The sequence below is a fragment of the Epinephelus fuscoguttatus genome, linkage group LG12 (genome assembly GCF_011397635.1).
Source record: "Epinephelus fuscoguttatus linkage group LG12, E.fuscoguttatus.final_Chr_v1".
Taxonomy (NCBI): Eukaryota; Metazoa; Chordata; class Actinopteri; order Perciformes; family Serranidae; genus Epinephelus; species Epinephelus fuscoguttatus.
This window is the reverse complement of record NC_064763.1, coordinates 23,012,857-23,029,301: the sequence shown is the minus strand read 5'-3', so window position 1 is coordinate 23,029,301 and position 16,445 is coordinate 23,012,857. Positions and strand designations below refer to the sequence as shown.

The 16,445-nt window shown below is 39.1% G+C and overlaps 1 protein-coding gene across 1 annotated transcript; it reads right to left on the bottom strand.

The window, feature by feature from the left end:
* Positions 1-4,041: 4,041 nt before the first annotated feature.
* Positions 4,042-16,149, bottom strand: hpda (4-hydroxyphenylpyruvate dioxygenase a). Its single transcript, XM_049592145.1, has 14 exons — positions 16,026-16,149; positions 15,844-15,870; positions 14,025-14,087; positions 11,478-11,582; positions 11,348-11,390; positions 11,164-11,246; positions 8,220-8,309; positions 8,029-8,135; positions 7,842-7,919; positions 7,424-7,586; positions 5,467-5,538; positions 5,219-5,341; positions 5,007-5,123; positions 4,042-4,346 (listed from the first exon to the last, which is right to left on the bottom strand). The coding sequence occupies exons 1-14, from the start codon at positions 16,026-16,028 to the stop codon at positions 4,233-4,235; spliced, it is 1,188 nt and encodes a 395-aa protein (XP_049448102.1). The 5' UTR covers positions 16,029-16,149; the 3' UTR covers positions 4,042-4,232.
* Positions 16,150-16,445: the final 296 nt, after the last annotated feature.

Genomic DNA, 16,445 nt, shown 5'->3' with positions numbered 1-16,445 from the left:
CAAGGTCCTGGTGTTTTAATGTGGAATTTTAAGGGATTTTTGCTCATTTTTATCCATTTTCAAGTGGTCAAAAATGCTTAAATTCTGAACCAAATTTGTGTCACAAATAGTATCAACCCATTGAGACATAATTGAGCATGGGAGCAGCCATCGTATACTTCCATTATAATGTTCTAAGCCACTCTAAATTTTCAACGGTTGTTGGGCGCCAAAACAAAACAATGCTGAGCTGCATCTCATATTAATCTTTAGGTTCCCAGCTTTTAGATGATGTACATTTCTATGTGGCACATAAGTTTGACCTGCTATCTGCCCCTAATGATTGCCTGCCCCCCCAAAAAAGATAAAAATTGGTCTATAGTCTGTCCCTAAGGGTTAGAATTAGATACCTTTAGAGTACTTAGAGCATAAATCACAATATAACTCTTTAAGGAAGTCCTATTGAACGAAGGAAAAAGATGCTGTGTGTTTATGATGTTTATGATTTCTCTCGTTTGTGAGTGAATTGCAGCTTTCGTGACACGGCCATGACTTTTATGCGGCAAAATTTCTATCTCCATGAATTACAGCCTCATATATTCTTTAAAACGTGTTAAATATTAGGGGAAAAAAGCTTTAATTATAAATAAAGGTCTTCTTTATCACATGAACACAGAATGATGCACAATAAGACACTTTTTTGATGGATGTACTCAATTTTACCATGTCCACAGTGCAAAGTAATCAAATTCTATGAAAACTATAAGCCATAAAATTATAAAATAGTCAAAATGTTCTATAATTACTTTATAGGCCATGTTAAACTGTATCCGGTTATATAGGCTATTACAAAACCCAAAACCAGTGAAGTTGGCACGTTATGTAAATCGTAGATAAAAACAGAATACAATGATTTGCAAATCCTTTTCAACTCATATTCAATTGAATACACTGCAAAGACAAGATGTTTAATGTTCAAACTGAGAAACTTTATTTTTTTTTTGCAAATAATCATTAACTTAGAATTTAAAGGCAGCAACACATTGCAAAAAAGTTGGCACGGGGCCTTTTTACCACTGTGTTACATCGCCTTTCCTTTTAACGACACTCAGTAAACGTTTGGGAACTGAGGAGACCAATTTTTGAAGCTTTTCAGGTGGAACTTTTTCCCATTCTTGCTTGATGTACAACTTAAGTTGTTCAACAGTCCGGGGTCTCCGTTGTCGTATTTTACGCTTCATAATGTGCCACACATTTTCAATGGGAGACAGGTCTGGACTACAGGCAGGCCAGTCTAGTACCCGCACTCTTTTACTATGGAGCCATGCTGTTGTAACACGTGCAGAATGTGTCTTGGCATTGTCTTGCTGACCATGAAAAGACGTTGCTTGGATGGCAACATATGTTGCTCCAAAACCTGTATGTACCTTTCAACATTAATGGTGCCTTCACATATGTGTAAGTTGCCCATGCCTTGGGGCACTAATACACCCCATACCATCACAGATGCTGGCTTTTGAACCTTGCGCTATAACAGTCCGGATGGTTCTTTTCCTCTTTGGTCTGGAGGACCACGGCGTCCACAGTTTCCAAAACAATTTGAAATGTGGATTCGTCAGACCACAGAACACTTTTCCACTTTGCATCAGTCCATCTGGGTGCTGTTGATAGCATTGTAGAGTTTTAACTTGCACTTGCAGATGTAGCGACGAACTGTAGTTACTGACAGTGGTTTTCTGAAGTGTTCCTGAGCCCACTGATGTCGGTTTTGATGCAGTACCGCCTGAGGATCAAGGTCACGGGCATTCAATGTTGGTTTTCGGCCTTGTCGCTACGTGCAGTGATTTCTCCAGATTCTCTGAACCTTTTGACGCGATATTACGGACCGTGATGATGAAATCCTAAATTTCTTGCAATAGCTCGTTGAGGAATGTTGTTCTTAAACTGTTCGACAATCAGCTCACGCATTTGTTCACTAAGTGGTGACCCTCGCCCCATCCTTGTTTGTGAATGACTGAGCATTTCAGGGAAGCTGCTTTTATACCCAATCATGGCACCCACCTGTTCCCAATTAGCCCGTTCACCTGTGGGATGTTCCAAATAAGTGTTTGATGAGCATTCCTCAACTTTCTCAGTCTTTTTTGCCACTTGTGCCAGCTTTTTTGAAACATGTTGCAGGCATCAAATTCCAAATGAGCTAATATTTGCAAAAAATTACAAAGTTTACCTGTTCGAACATTAAGTAACTTGTCTTTGCAGTGTATTCAATTGAATATGAGTTGAAAAGGATTTGCAAATCATTGTATTCTGTTTTTATCTACGATTTACATAACGTGCCAACTTCACTGGTTTTGGGTTTTGTATATTTATACTCGAAATATATAGTTATTTTACTATTTTCAGAATCTACTGTGTGTCCCTTAAATCATTTTCCACCCTGTTATTTGGTACTTTCTCACCTGCCCATAAAAAGACTACAATTCCATTGAGAACATTTTCAGGAAGTGACATCATTTTTGGAGGGAACTCAAAGGAGTAAAGAAAGGTGAGCATAAACTTTCACTCATGTCGTTTGTGCCGTGTTTCATGATGTTAATCTGTTAAAGTCCCACTGTGTTAGACTACATGAAGACGAAACTTGGTCCGACCACAAAAATGTAAAACATTCGATCAAGTTATGAAAGTTTTGTTTATGTGTAGAAGGTTAGCTAGCTAAAATTATGTCACGCTGAAAGAATAGTTGGACAGTTTTGGAAATACATTGATTCACTTTATTGCCTAAAGTTAGATCAGATGATTGATACCACTCTTATATTATAAATATGAAGCCACAGCCAGCACATCGTTAGCTTAGTGTAGCATAAACATGGGGAAACAGCTAGCTTAGCTCAGGCCACAGGGAACACAATCCGTCTACTAGCACATCTGAAACTCACAACTTAACATATTATGTCTCAAATTATTTCTTAGACTGGTGCAGTCAGTTGTCAGGGGTTGTTGTAGTAAATGGTAATATACAAATTTGTTACCTTTGGGCAGAGCCAAGCTAGCTGTTCCATTCTGCTTCCATTATTTATGCTAAGCTAAGCTAACTGTCTGCTATGCTGGTGTGCTGCTTCATTTGGGAGCGTAGTTATGCTTCCCAGCTCAATATGCTTTTGATATGACTCACTAAGGAGACCTTTCAAAGGTATATATTGTTATATTCTTTAGCCCCTTTTCCACTGGTCAAAAAACCTAATTACACCCACCAACATCTGGCTTTTGAGTTTAGTGGGAAAGGTTACAGTTATCAATATTATTAGTATATTTTGTGCATATATGTAATGTTTGTATGTTTTCTATATTTTGGTAAAATAACAGAGTTTAAAAAACAACAACTGACCATCTCCGTCCAAGCAGCGCTAGCACATCGTTTAAAATTAGTTGTCACCAAGTTTGAGAAAGAGACTGAATAAGTAAGATATATATATATAAAAAAGAAGTAACCACCATAACATTTTCACTGGCCTCCATGCTACATTCTGCCGTTTACTAACCTGTCTTCTGGTGCATTTGTATGAAGCCTGACTCGTCAGTTAAAAAAAACTCTGGAAAAATAAACAGAAAGGCAAGCTCATCTATGTCTATTATTTTTAGGGGGTTTTCCCGCAGTTAAAAACCCTCTTATATATGCTAATATTGATATAAAAACTGTGTTTAAAATCTCTGCCCTTAAACTTGTGGGCAAAACAGTTTTCTTGACCATGGACACTGATCTCTCCATAGTGACTGAATGGACCTTTACCCTTCAAACTGCAATTGAAACATCAATCTCACTTTATTTTTTTGCTATTTGAACTGAGAGAATGCCTTTACCAATCTCTTACAATGTTAGTTTATATAAAAAGATACACATGCTCCAATCTCAACACAAACCTACACTAGGACCCAGGGTACAAAGGAATGATCCCTTCATGTGTACAGGCCTGTATTGATTTTCTCACCTAACTCTCAGCAAGAACTCAAATAATCATATTTCCCAAGCTATTCTATTAAAATGTGCACCCAAACACACGCCAATCCACATGAACATGAGTTCTTTATTTAGTCATAGCGCATGCAATCTACTGACAACTTAAAGCATATCTGGTGTCACATGAAGATATTCAACACTCTGTACATGTGTTTGATATACTGTGTTGTTGATTGCCTCTGAGATGTACAGCCATATATAACAGTCTAAGTGTGGTTTGGCAGCAGCAGTGGGAGGATCAGTAGAAGGCTTTGGCCTCCCCTTCGGGTGTCAGCGCTGTGAGGTTGCCCCTGGCATCTTGGTCCTTCTCAATGGCCTCAAAGAGAGACTTGAAGTTTCCTGCCCCAAAGCCCTGGAGAGAGAACAAGCACACACAGATGGCTAATTACCCCAAAAGATCTGCCATCTTCTGTGTCATTTGTTATGGCTTCTTTCAGACACCGTTCAGGGTGTTAAGCACTTTGATGTTGGATCACGGGCAGATAAATATCCTCGCAGGGTTCTCCGCTCTGACAGGGAGCTATGCTCACCGGGGGCTCACAGATTAATCATGTAAATATTTTCATAGATAATCAAAAGATCAAGTGTTGGTGGTTCCTCTGAGAGACTCTTTGCTGCGGTTCAGATTTCTCACTTTCATGCATTGTATCCACATCTGTAGTGAAACGCTGGAAAGTGACAAGACGTGCCTGTCCTGACAAGCAGAATGGGTGCTAGGTGTTCGAAATGAAGTGCCACAGGGTGCAACCCAATCCAAAGATCCCCCTCGCTGTGAAGCAGTGAGCCTTTTAATCTGTATCTGTGATAGATTTACTGAGCTTTTACAAGTGGGCTGCTGTTATACTGCTCGCACTGGGTGGGAGCTGCAAACAGGTGTTCAGCTGGCTCCATCTCGGCGTCTTAAAGAAAGTGAGGGTAAGAAACAGGACCACAGGCCTGTAGATCCTGTCTCATAAAGACATAAAGGCTAAAACATGACCCTCAGATATATCGGCAGGTCTGTGGCACTTACAGAGTGGTTATGCCGCTGAATGATCTCCAAGAAAAGGGTCGGTCTGTCCTGCACTGGTTTGGTGAAGATCTGAAGGAGGTAGCCCTTGTCATCAAAATCCACTAAGATTTTCAGCTCCTGAAGATAAAAACACCCAGATAGTTTATATTTTATAACAGAAGTAAAGAGGCTGTAAATAATTTCAGGCTTGCTGAAATGATACGTTTCCTCACCTGTAAACGGTCGAGGTCCTCCTTCACCTTGATCTTGGCGGTTTTGAGATTCCTCCGCAGGTTTTCATAGTACATGTCAGGTGCTGCGAGGAACTCCATCCCCCGGGCACGCAGGTTCACAACCTGATTTAAGACCAAAAAAAAAAAGCAGGATCTCGAACTTGCCTTTACTTGCAGATTTGAGGAGGCTGGAGTCTGTGGATTATCATGAAATTTTAATGGGTTCTAATCAAATGCAGGAGACTCACGGATTGGATGATGTTTGACGTGTTGAGGGCGATATGCTGAACACCTGGTCCCCCGTTGTAGTCCACATATTCCTGTGAAGAGGGAGATTCAGGAGATGAAATGCACTGAGGCCAGGCTGTTAAGTGGGACTGACCTCAAATTTACATATCTTTGCATATCCTATTTTAGGTTCAGCAGATTTTCCTCCAGAAAAATGCACTCCTCAATTCACTCCTCCATAGTTAGCTCAGGCCGCCACAGAGGTCGGAGTCGACCTTAAATGTATCCATATTGTAGGAGTTTGTCAGCTACCAAGTTAGTTTGTTAACCAGTTTCTGTTATTATGAGTATATGTGGAGTGATACGGAATTGATACCCTAAGCCACGCCCCTTTGTGATGGTCCGCTAAGCCATCAGAGTCCACACTGTAACTAACTGCACTCCCTGAAGAAATATTATCATATTTTTGGGAAAATGAAACAGTGATTCCAGAGAGAAGCAGACAGAGGGGTCTAAAGTCTGCGTTTGAAGGATATATCCAGGATGTCAAACTGACTCAGCAGCAACAACAGGTTAAAAAGACAAAGATAGTTAGAAGCTAAAGCCCAACTATAGGCTAAAGAAGACAATGAATATAAAGGGAAACTTTGCTGATATTGAACCAGCTGTGTGGCATTGCAGTATGTGCCGATGAACGGCAAGGTGTGTTGCCAGCACCTCCACCCCCAGACGGGCAGGGATCTCCAGGGGAGGTCAAACAACGTTCATCTGCGCACACTGCGATGACACACAGCTGGTTCAATATCAGCAAAGTTTCCCTGCTTCCCTTCACTGGTTCCTGTACAGCAGGGTTGGCCTTTGTTTCACATTTATAATCACTAAAAAGCAAAAGCAGCATGTGGATACATTCAGTAGGCTATATCTTCAGTAGCTAGCTAGCTAACCCTACACTTTGCAGGGTCTGATTTTGGTTTTGGAACAGGGAAGAAACATATATCTTTTTCCAACCTCTCCAGGTAACGAATATCATTAATTCACGACGTGCTCCAGGCACAACATTTAGCTCCAAATCCACAAAAGCAGCCTGAAAATGAAGGAAATCTGAAACGACTGCTTTAGAGTCAGTCAGACCCTGGTCTGAGCCGGCCCGATGCTACGTTATGATTGGCCAAGCAGCATCCGGGGGGCAGGACTTAGCGAAGGGTAAGTCGTGTGAAGGAATCAATCGCCATTGCCATTATGTGGTTATTATATGAGGGCTAACAACCAATCAGTTTGCTTGATTTTACCTGTCCATTTTATGAAATGATTCAATTGTGCACTTCTTCTAGATTTTCCAAATGTTATCAGACCTCATAGATCAAATCCCACTAGTGAAATTGAGGCACTCTTTAACCATTGATTTACAGGGGACTCTGTCACCATGTAAGTGTATGGGAAAAAATGTTTTTTTGGCCCCATAGAATCACGTGACAGACCCGGATCTTGTACTTCCACGTTTGGCCATTTTACTTATTTACTTACTTTACAACTTGCACATCTGTTCCTCAAGCTGCTGGGGACCCACTTATCCCTATGGGTTTAAATGAGGAAATCTCATTTGCATGTTTTTTATGAATCATGTGTAATCCTCATTAGGTTTATTTTTGTGGTTAATTTCTTTGTTGTTAATTCTTTTCTTTTGCATGGTCACGTGACTTAGTCACCAATTGACTCCCACTGCTGTGATTTACAAGCTGTGTCAGTCGGGTTGATTTATAATTAAGCGCACCTGTGCCGTGCTGTTGTATTGTTTGCCAGAACACACTGAAGAAGGGCCAGACCTGAAACGTCTGTGTGGCAAAATAAAATTTGATAAACTTGGAGTGCTGTTCCTCTCATCTTTTTGAATGTCCCACTATGATGAACATAAAGTCCCACAAAAAAAGAGACAGAGAGTGCTGTAGTAGCCTATCAAAGCAGTTGATAAAATCACACCTGGATTTGTGAAATCTTCTTCCCCGCTGCAGGCTCATTGATCGGCATCTTGATGGTCTCTTCATAGTTGGTCACCACTATGGACCTCAGTGAACTGTACTGTGTGTGGATCTGCTTGTCGTCTATCGACCAGAACCGATGGAACAGCAAACACTTCTGATACCTGGAATTGGAGAACACAAACAGAAGAAATGTGACGAGATGGACAAGCCATGCCTTATTTGGAATTGTTTGAATATTCCTTTTTCACTGAAACAAAATCAGTAATGTCGCACTGGACTGGAGCCAGCTTTTGATTATCTGCACTAACATTTCACACTGAGACAGAGGTTTGCAGAGTATTTACTTGTCCTTTTGCCCCGTGTGTCTGCTGTACCCTCAGTGTTGGTGTGTACGTGCGCTCAAACAGGATTCTTACCAGTCTGTAACTGGCAGCATTTGGTCATCTGGCTGGTTTCCCACAATGTGATCGATGAAGCTCAAACCTCCTGGTGGACTGTAAAGAAAATATTGCATGGGTACTTTTCCATGAATGTGATGCAAGAAAAAAAATGTTGCATACATTTTGTTAAATTCTGTAGCATGAGGAAAGGACACAGACTCACAGTTTGGCTAACAGAGGATCCTTAAACAAAGGCTGTTTGTAGCCCGGCAGGAAAAGGCCTTTGTAGGGACTGAGGTACTCGATGAGTGTGTGTGTTGTATCTCCATACTGAGGACAAAACACAACCTTATTATTCCACTTTCATGTGTGTATCCACATGAGGTTTTCAAATGTGTATCACTCTTTACGTACCGTTTGAATCACAGCATACTTGACCTTCCCGTGGCTGTCCTGCTCCACCCAGGGCTCCTTGACGATGACAGCTCCTCGCTCTTTAGCTGTCTGTCAGTGGAGAGGTGTTGGGATCAGTTTGGAAACACAGGAGTCTAACATCAGTTTATTTGTCTGAAGACGGCTCCGGGAAGCCCTCCAGTGGCTAATGACAGAACATCCTCTCAAACATGCTGTGATACAGTGCTTTTTAATGCCACTGTTGATCTCTGTGAGAGTCAGTGGTGATTATTCTGTATCTTTGTAACGGTTCATCTAGACCTGCAGTCTGACCTTGACTGAAGTAGAGAGTTCAAATGAGCCACAAAACATCAAAGCTGCACTGTCACACACTCCCGGCATGTTTGTCCCTATTTCAACACACACTGAGTTAGCCACACACGTTTGACCCAATCGGAGTAGGTGCAGGGTGATAATACAAATCAGGTTGGGCTGATTTCTTTACATTTTGTACATTCTCTGTATCATCAGTGGTGGAAAATAATGACAGTACATTTACTCCAGTACTAGACCTAAATACAATTCTGAGGTACTTGTACTTAACTTTAATGTTACTCAGGTCTACTCATTGTACCTAAAATCAAGTCTCAATCAGCTCATGGTGCTTTTAGTCATTATGGTACTCTCTGGAAGTCTCTTTGCAAGCTTTTAGTTCCGTTTTTAAATGTATTTTTATTTGTTTTATGAATTAGTATTATTATTATTATATCCCCTTTTTAAGAATAAAGATAATAATAATTTGTATTCAGTAATTTTTGACTTGACTTTTGACTTGACTTGGCTCATCTACTGCACCACAGAATATTGTACATTTCACTCTACTACATTTACTTGAAAACTTATGTTACTTCAGATTAATAATGCAAAATATAATGAACAAAAACATTGTGATGCATTACTGTAGGTATTGATAAGATGGTCACAAGCAACTTAGCAGTACATGAAGTAAAATTCTTACCAGCTGCAACATCAAAGTGACATTAATACATTGATAATCATAGTCCAGGGGCGCTGAGTAGCTCACCTGGTAGAGCAGGCGCCCCAAGTACAAAGGCTACATCCCTCCTGCAGCAGTCACAGACTTGATTCCGACCTGCAGCCCTCTGCTGCATGCCATCCCGCCTTCAAGCTACAACTGTACTATCAAAAAAAGCCCATACTCCAATAATATAGAGTATTCTTGAATGGGCTATCCTGCATAATGAGTATTGTTACTTCTTGTATTTTAAATATATTTTGATGCTGAATCTCACACTTTTACCTAACAAAATGTTTCTCTGCTGGAAAGGTGGTCTTCTTTTTCTTTAATAAAACTGGGCTGTCTATGCAGTGGAAAGATGTAAATACTTTTGAAAGTGGTGCGACATGACCAGAGAAAACAGAGAAAAGGGACTATGGCATTTGCTTTTTGCTCAAGAAGTAGAGAACCTACAATTACCAGAATGCACTGTGTCACACTGGACCAATAAACATTGGTGGGTGACATTATAATAGGTATATATACGTTTACGCCAAATTGACTGTGTCAGCCCAATGCAGATATAGTATATCACCATGGCTGCCATATTGGAGAGACCTAGACTGCAAGTAAACAATGCGAGGGAGCTGTGTTTTGTCTGGATAAAAGCACTATAACGTTCATGTTTCTTAACAGAGTTGTTTTTATATTAATGAGTTTATGATCTATGTGTAGTAGAGAAGAAAGTTTTGTCTCCAGTTAATCATAATCTCAATATTTAGGCTTAAATCTCTGTTGGACGAGTGTGTGTTCAGCTGAACTGAATTAGTTATGTGATGGAAATTGTCATAAGTCATGTCATCATTATTTTTCTTCATAAGGGCTTATTTTTCTTGGTTAAATACCTGTGGAGACATCGCTATATAATATAATTTCAACTGCTTTGTTTTACCTTTTAATCTCAGTATATGTAGCCTACATTTCCACAGTACAGAAAACAATATGGCGGCCACTTCCTGTTCACAAACTCTTGTATTACAGCCAAACAGTGCACTGAAATATGTTTCTGAAAACATTTTAAGCAAGAAATAGACAACGCAGTGACAGAATTTTGATTCATATTTGATCAGCGCTGCCTAGTTTTGCCATTTTGTCTTAGTTTGGTTCTCAGACGGTTCTCTCTCGATCCGCTTATATGTTCTTTGTGGTCGTAGTGATGGGCATACAAAAATGAGGAGTTACAGTCTGTAGTGCGACAGATTTTCACTGGCAAATGAGCATCCAGACACTGGTAAGATGGAGGGAAGTTTAACATGGTTCATTTACACAGACTACCCACACTGAAAATCAGCAAAGTATCCCTTTAAGTTACATTTTGATTGCAGGACTTTTACTTGTAACAGATTATTTCTATACTGTGGCATTTCTTCCATCATCCACCACTGTATATAAATATATAGCTTTGTATAATGGTACACTTTCCAAAACAAAAAAAATAGTACAGGGTCTCATTCATAAAATGTGAGAAGAACGAATTTGTGTGTTAACTGCTGGCACAAGGAAATTTCCGTGTATTTTGGCGTCATATTTTTGCTCTGTTATGTTCAAAATACTCAGATGCCTTTGGAACACGTAAGTTAAACATGTCAAAAGATTAGAAATGTAACACATCTACAATCAAATCTGAGTTTTCCGCAACGTTCATGAATCCGGTGTAAGTTCTAAGTACCAAGGTTTTTTTTTTATGTGCAAGTCTACTTACAGATTTACTAACATTACATGAATAAGAGTAACTGTCTGTAACTGATCACTGCTCAGTTAATATGAAACTCTTTCATTTCTGCCTCTTGCTATTAAATTTCAGTCCATGTTCCTGGCGCAGGGCGTGGCCAATCCAATCCAAACTGTGACTAAATCCATCAGCAGCACATCAGTGTGCATTGTTACCTTGATTATGAAGTCACAGTCCTCCACATGAAAGGCGATGTCTTTGACTCCGTCTCCATGCTTTATCATGTGCTCTCCCATTTCTGAGGGAAGATAAAACCACGTTGAAGTACGGACATACTTTATGTCATGTTCACAGCATTCAATCTTTCATACTGTCTCAGAGAGTGATGTGAACACTCGCCTTCATTTCCAGGATTTAGTGCAGATTCAAAGGCGAATATTATCTGTGAGGTAGAGGGGAGAGGTGGGTTCATTGATCATGGATGTACTGTAGTGAGTGTTCAATCAGCACAGGATGTCTGAGTGCATACCTTATCCTGTCTGATGACATGAGACACCACCTCTCGGCTGCCGGTCTCCAAACCCTTATAGGCCAAAGGCTCGAAGCCCATCTTATCACAGTAGTACGCGGCTGCCTGTAGAGTGATCACACTGTTGTTAGTGCGGAGGCAATTCATGATGGACTTTGACAGAGTGACTGACAGTTGAAAGAGTTCATGTCTGCCAAAAAATGGTGGATTTCTCAATCCTGGCTGTGTGTAGTCTGAACCCCCAGTGATCGAATGAACTGAGTAAGTCTCTGTAACAGGTTTGGTTTTTATGCAAGTCAGATTTATGGTGATTTCTACAGAGTACATTTACTTAAGTACAGTTTTGAGGTATTTGTACTTATGCAACTTTCCTCCACCACATCTCAGAGGATATATTGTACTTTCCACTGCACTACATTCATCTGACAGCTTTAGTTGATGGTGAATGTTTGTGATACACTGAAGGCTGACGTTTTCCTATGTGTTGAGAAAATTCTCCTGCATCTAAAGCTAAATAAATTCTTTAAAAACCCTCTTAGATCAGCTGGGAAATGCATCACCACAAAGCTGAAAACAGGGCTGTATTTCAGACACTATGAAAACCTTTTAGAGACACATTGTTCTCACAGGACAGCCACACTACAAACTTATATGGATCTTATAGAATATGATGCATCGCTGTACATTAAACTACCCCACAATGTATAAAGGAGTTCAAATGAGCACAACCTTTTACTGTCTTTTACTTTAAGCACTTTAAGTACATTTGTCGATTACACACTTTTACTTAAGTAAGGTTTTGAAATCTCAAGATTTAGTTTTGCTGTCTGTTCCTAGTGCACAGACTGAGCTGGGAAAGAAAGCCTTTATGTGCTCTGTTCCTCCTACTCACAATAACCTTGAAAAAGATTTGAAACTGCATGAGCAGGTCTCTCTACCTGACTTTAAAGCTCTCATAAGTACATGGATGAATGAGTCGGTTGGGTCTTGTCATTGTGCATTGATGTTCTAATACTCTTACATGTTACTTTGTATCGTCTGTGTTTTTCATTGTGTGTTTGGCTGTAACTTTTTGTTACAAAGGCCTCCCTTGTAAAAGAGATTGTTGATTTCAGCGGGGCTTACCTGGTTAAATATGGGTTAAATAAAATAAAACAATGGAGTATTAGATATCTGGCAAAATATACAAATATAGATAAGATGTGTAGACAGTGGCATTAGCACTTTTACTAAAGTAAATGATCTGCATTCTCCAACACTTATGGTTTAGAAATTATCAATGAATCTGCTGAGCATTGTCTCTACTAATCAATAAATCGTTTTGTCTACAATATGTGTGATAATTGAAAAAAAGCTACTTATATTTTACTAGAGCCAAAGTATTCACATAGCTTTTTTGTCCAAACCCCAAAGATATGAAATCTATTTTCATATATGACAAGAAAATCCCCCCATTTTTATCCTCCCTTCATTTTCACTTTGATAAATGACTGAAATATTCAGTAGATTATCAAAACTAATTAATTTTCTGTCCTTCAACTTACAAATTAATCGACTGTATCTGTTATTCAGAAATTAATGTCTAGTTTTTGAATTGTTTTGGACAAGATTAGGTCCACTTATACATATTATATTATATTTATATGTATATGTGCATCAACAGTCATTTTTTCCCCACTTTTTAAACTTACTTATTTATATGAAGTATAATAAATGGTTCACTTTATTAACTCATTGTTCCCTGATATCAACCAGTGTAGCCTCAGACATAAAACTGCCTCACCTGTGAGTTTTGTGAGTTTTTGAAAGAATAAGTTGCCTTTTTGGGAACCAGTAAAGTTGACTAAACTGAACTGAACAAAATGGATAGAGGCTGGAAGTTTTGGAGGCCACAGATAAAGCAACTCACAGTTATTTTAACTCTATGGGAAGAACAAATGTATAGTTATGATGTAATGGCGACATTTAAACCTAAACCTGCAGATGTTTCTCGAAAATCTGAAACACAGATACTTGTATTTGCCCAGAAATAGGTATTATGAAGCACACTGAAGACAATAAATGTTCAAACCTAATTTGTCTGGAAAAATCTTGGTCCAAACATAAATTATTAGAGAAGAATTAGGCGTGATTTGAAATTTTATTTCCTAATTGTTCCCTGGTATCGACCTATGTAGCCTATGTTTACCTGTTTCTCTGACATTTACCTGTAACTGTCCTACCTGTGAATTTTGTGAGTTTCTGAATGAATGGTATGGCCTAGGGAAAGTTGCAACTCATTTTAAGTCTATGTGAAGAACAAACGTATAGTCCCGATGTAATGGCAACATTTAAACCTAAACCAGCAGATGTTTCTTTACAAACTGAAACACAGATACTTATTTTTGCCCAGAATGATGAACAACGATGAAGACAACAAATGTTCAAAACCAATTCGTCTCGAAGAGTATGTAGAGAAAAATTAGAAGTGATTCGACTGGTGCTTAAATCATTAAAATGACAGATGAAAGAAAAAGTGACTTGTTTTGTTAGCATTCAGATACTGACCTGTTTGGCATTGCCAACCCAGAAGGTGAGATGATGGAAATTGATGAACCGTCCCTTCGCATGCTAAAAGACAGAAGTACAAGAAAAGAATTATAGCTGCACAGCAGCAATGGGTCGGGTCTGGGCATTTTTAGGCAATTCTGAGCAACAAGCAGAAGAATTGGAAGACATTTAGGAATTTAGCAACACAATCTACCTTTTGCATCAGCTGAGGCTTGAACTCACAACCTCTGAGACTAAGAATCAATTTCTGTCTCACTGAGCTAATTAGTCAGTGACAATTCATGTGTACCTTCACAAATTGACTAAGCCAGACGTGCAGGTTTAGCAGCCGTCCATGCATGGAATTTATTTTAACAATGATTGATTTGCTTCATAAGTGAAAAACTGATGTTTAACTAGTTGAGCTATGTGCAAAGTGAGAAGCCTCAGATGGTTTCACACTGAAGTATTGACACTGGATCTTTGTGCAAAGTTTGGTTTATTTTCAAACACGAGAAGGCAGATTTTCTAGCAGAAAAAAGACTTGTAGATGCTGCACAGTGAATAGTCACACTCAAGCAATTTTAAGCAATAATGTGGAGCACAAGAAGATGTTTACATTACAATGTGGATTCTGCACCAGGTGAAACGTGAATCCACAACCTCTGGAATCTAAGACTGTCATCTACCACTCTGAGCTAATTGGCAAGTAGCAACGCAACAGTGGCTTCACAAATTGAGTAAGCCATTCACTGTTGTGTAGGAAAGCAGCCATCCGTGCACGGAAAGGCAGATTTGAAACCACCGTAAAAAATTCAGTTATTAAGACAAAAATCTGAAAATACACATATTGCATCTAGACCGCATGGAGATGTTGGTAATTTGTTTGTAACAATGATTGATTTGCTCCATTAGTGAAAAACTGATGTTTAAAATTGCCATTGCCATTTTTACATTGACTCCAATTGTTCACATTAGAGCAAAATTCAAAATGCTGCCACACATCATCTACCATGACTCTAGAATTGTGTCATTTTTTCATGAACACTGAAGATTTATTTAGCAAGAATTTGCATGTATATGTTTACAGTACCGTTTACAGTAAAACATTTTGATGCACTGTAGGCTCAATTTTTGATAAAACAAAAATTGGAGAAACATAGTTTTTGTAGTACAGTCTGAAGATGCTCTGTAGCAAGTTTGGTGTCAATTGAGCAAAAATTGTGGGAGGAGATAGGTTTAAGAAGTTACAGTTTTTGAAAAAAACAGAGTGATGAACTTCATAATTTTTAATAGGTTTAAATGTACAAAAGTTTCTTCAGTATTGAGGCTACGGTTTGATGAAAGTTGTGAAGTTGTAGCACGTATGGTTGATTTGTTATGAATTTTCAAAGTTTCCAACTTTAGACGCTTGCTGCAGCGCCACCATCAGGACTATTGTCTTGAGTTTACAGCTGAGGATATCTGGCATGAGACTGGACCTTTGCGCAAAGTTTGGTGAGTTTTCACCCATGGGAAGTATGATTTAAGAAGAAGAAGAAGAAGAACTAGGATTACAATAGTGTCCTGGCAGCTTAGCTGCCCGGACCCTAATTACATTAGTTCATAGTAAAAAATTAAAGTATCCAACAGTTTAAAGACTCCTACAGGTGAGAAACATAAAACCATAACTACACGATTAGTTTCAACTAAACACTTGTAAAAATATTTCATATTAGCCAAAGTATTATTCATTTTTTCCACCAACATTCAGCCGCTTGGTTCTGATTCAGGTCTTCTGCAGACAAATACAGCACATCAAACATCTCAGACTCTTCAGAGGCAGTTTTAATCTTACCTTCTCTCCTTTATCTGTGTAGCTCGTCTAAAAAGAAAGAAAAGATAGAGATCATTATAACTTCATCCACAAGTGCTCAGACTGACCTACAGTCAGTTGTTCTCTGAAGATAAAAATTATCTCCTCAGTGACTCAGCTGTGAAAATATACCTGCACCTGCTCATCATAATGGACTCCCTTACCATGCTGTGATTGTCGATGTTTCACAGTTCAGAGGAAAGGAAGATCAAAATCAGGGTGTCAGGGTGCAGATAAGTACTGGCCGGATGACAAGCTGTGATTGGTCCTTTAGGACCTACACCCACCGGTCCACCTCCTCACTTCCTGCTGCACTTTACCTAAAAGGTTCAACAGCAGAAGTCTGGCCATCCTCCTGAGTCTAATCAGTCATCACAGAGACACAGACATATTTACAGATGTGAATACCTGAACTGGGAGCACATAACGATATAAAACATACAGCCTCAAGGTCAAGGCAGTATTTATATTATATACATCCCCCATAGTATTCAAGTATGTTTAAAATGCCCTCCATATATTTATAATAAATACAAATAAATTTGCCAAAAATTATGCATGAAGTGTAAACAAGAATTTGTGGT

What these genes read in the sequence shown, in the direction of transcription:
- hpda (XM_049592145.1), bottom strand. An exon ending in ACTAAATCCTGGAAATGAAG is followed by an intron (nt 11,247 to 11,347) that starts GCGAGTGTTCAC and finishes ATCTTCCCTCAG; the next exon opens with AAATGGGAGAGCACATGATA. An exon ending in GATCCTCTGTTAGCCAAACT is followed by an intron (nt 7,920 to 8,028) that starts GTGAGTCTGTGT and finishes TTTTCTTTACAG; the next exon opens with TCCACCAGGAGGTTTGAGCT.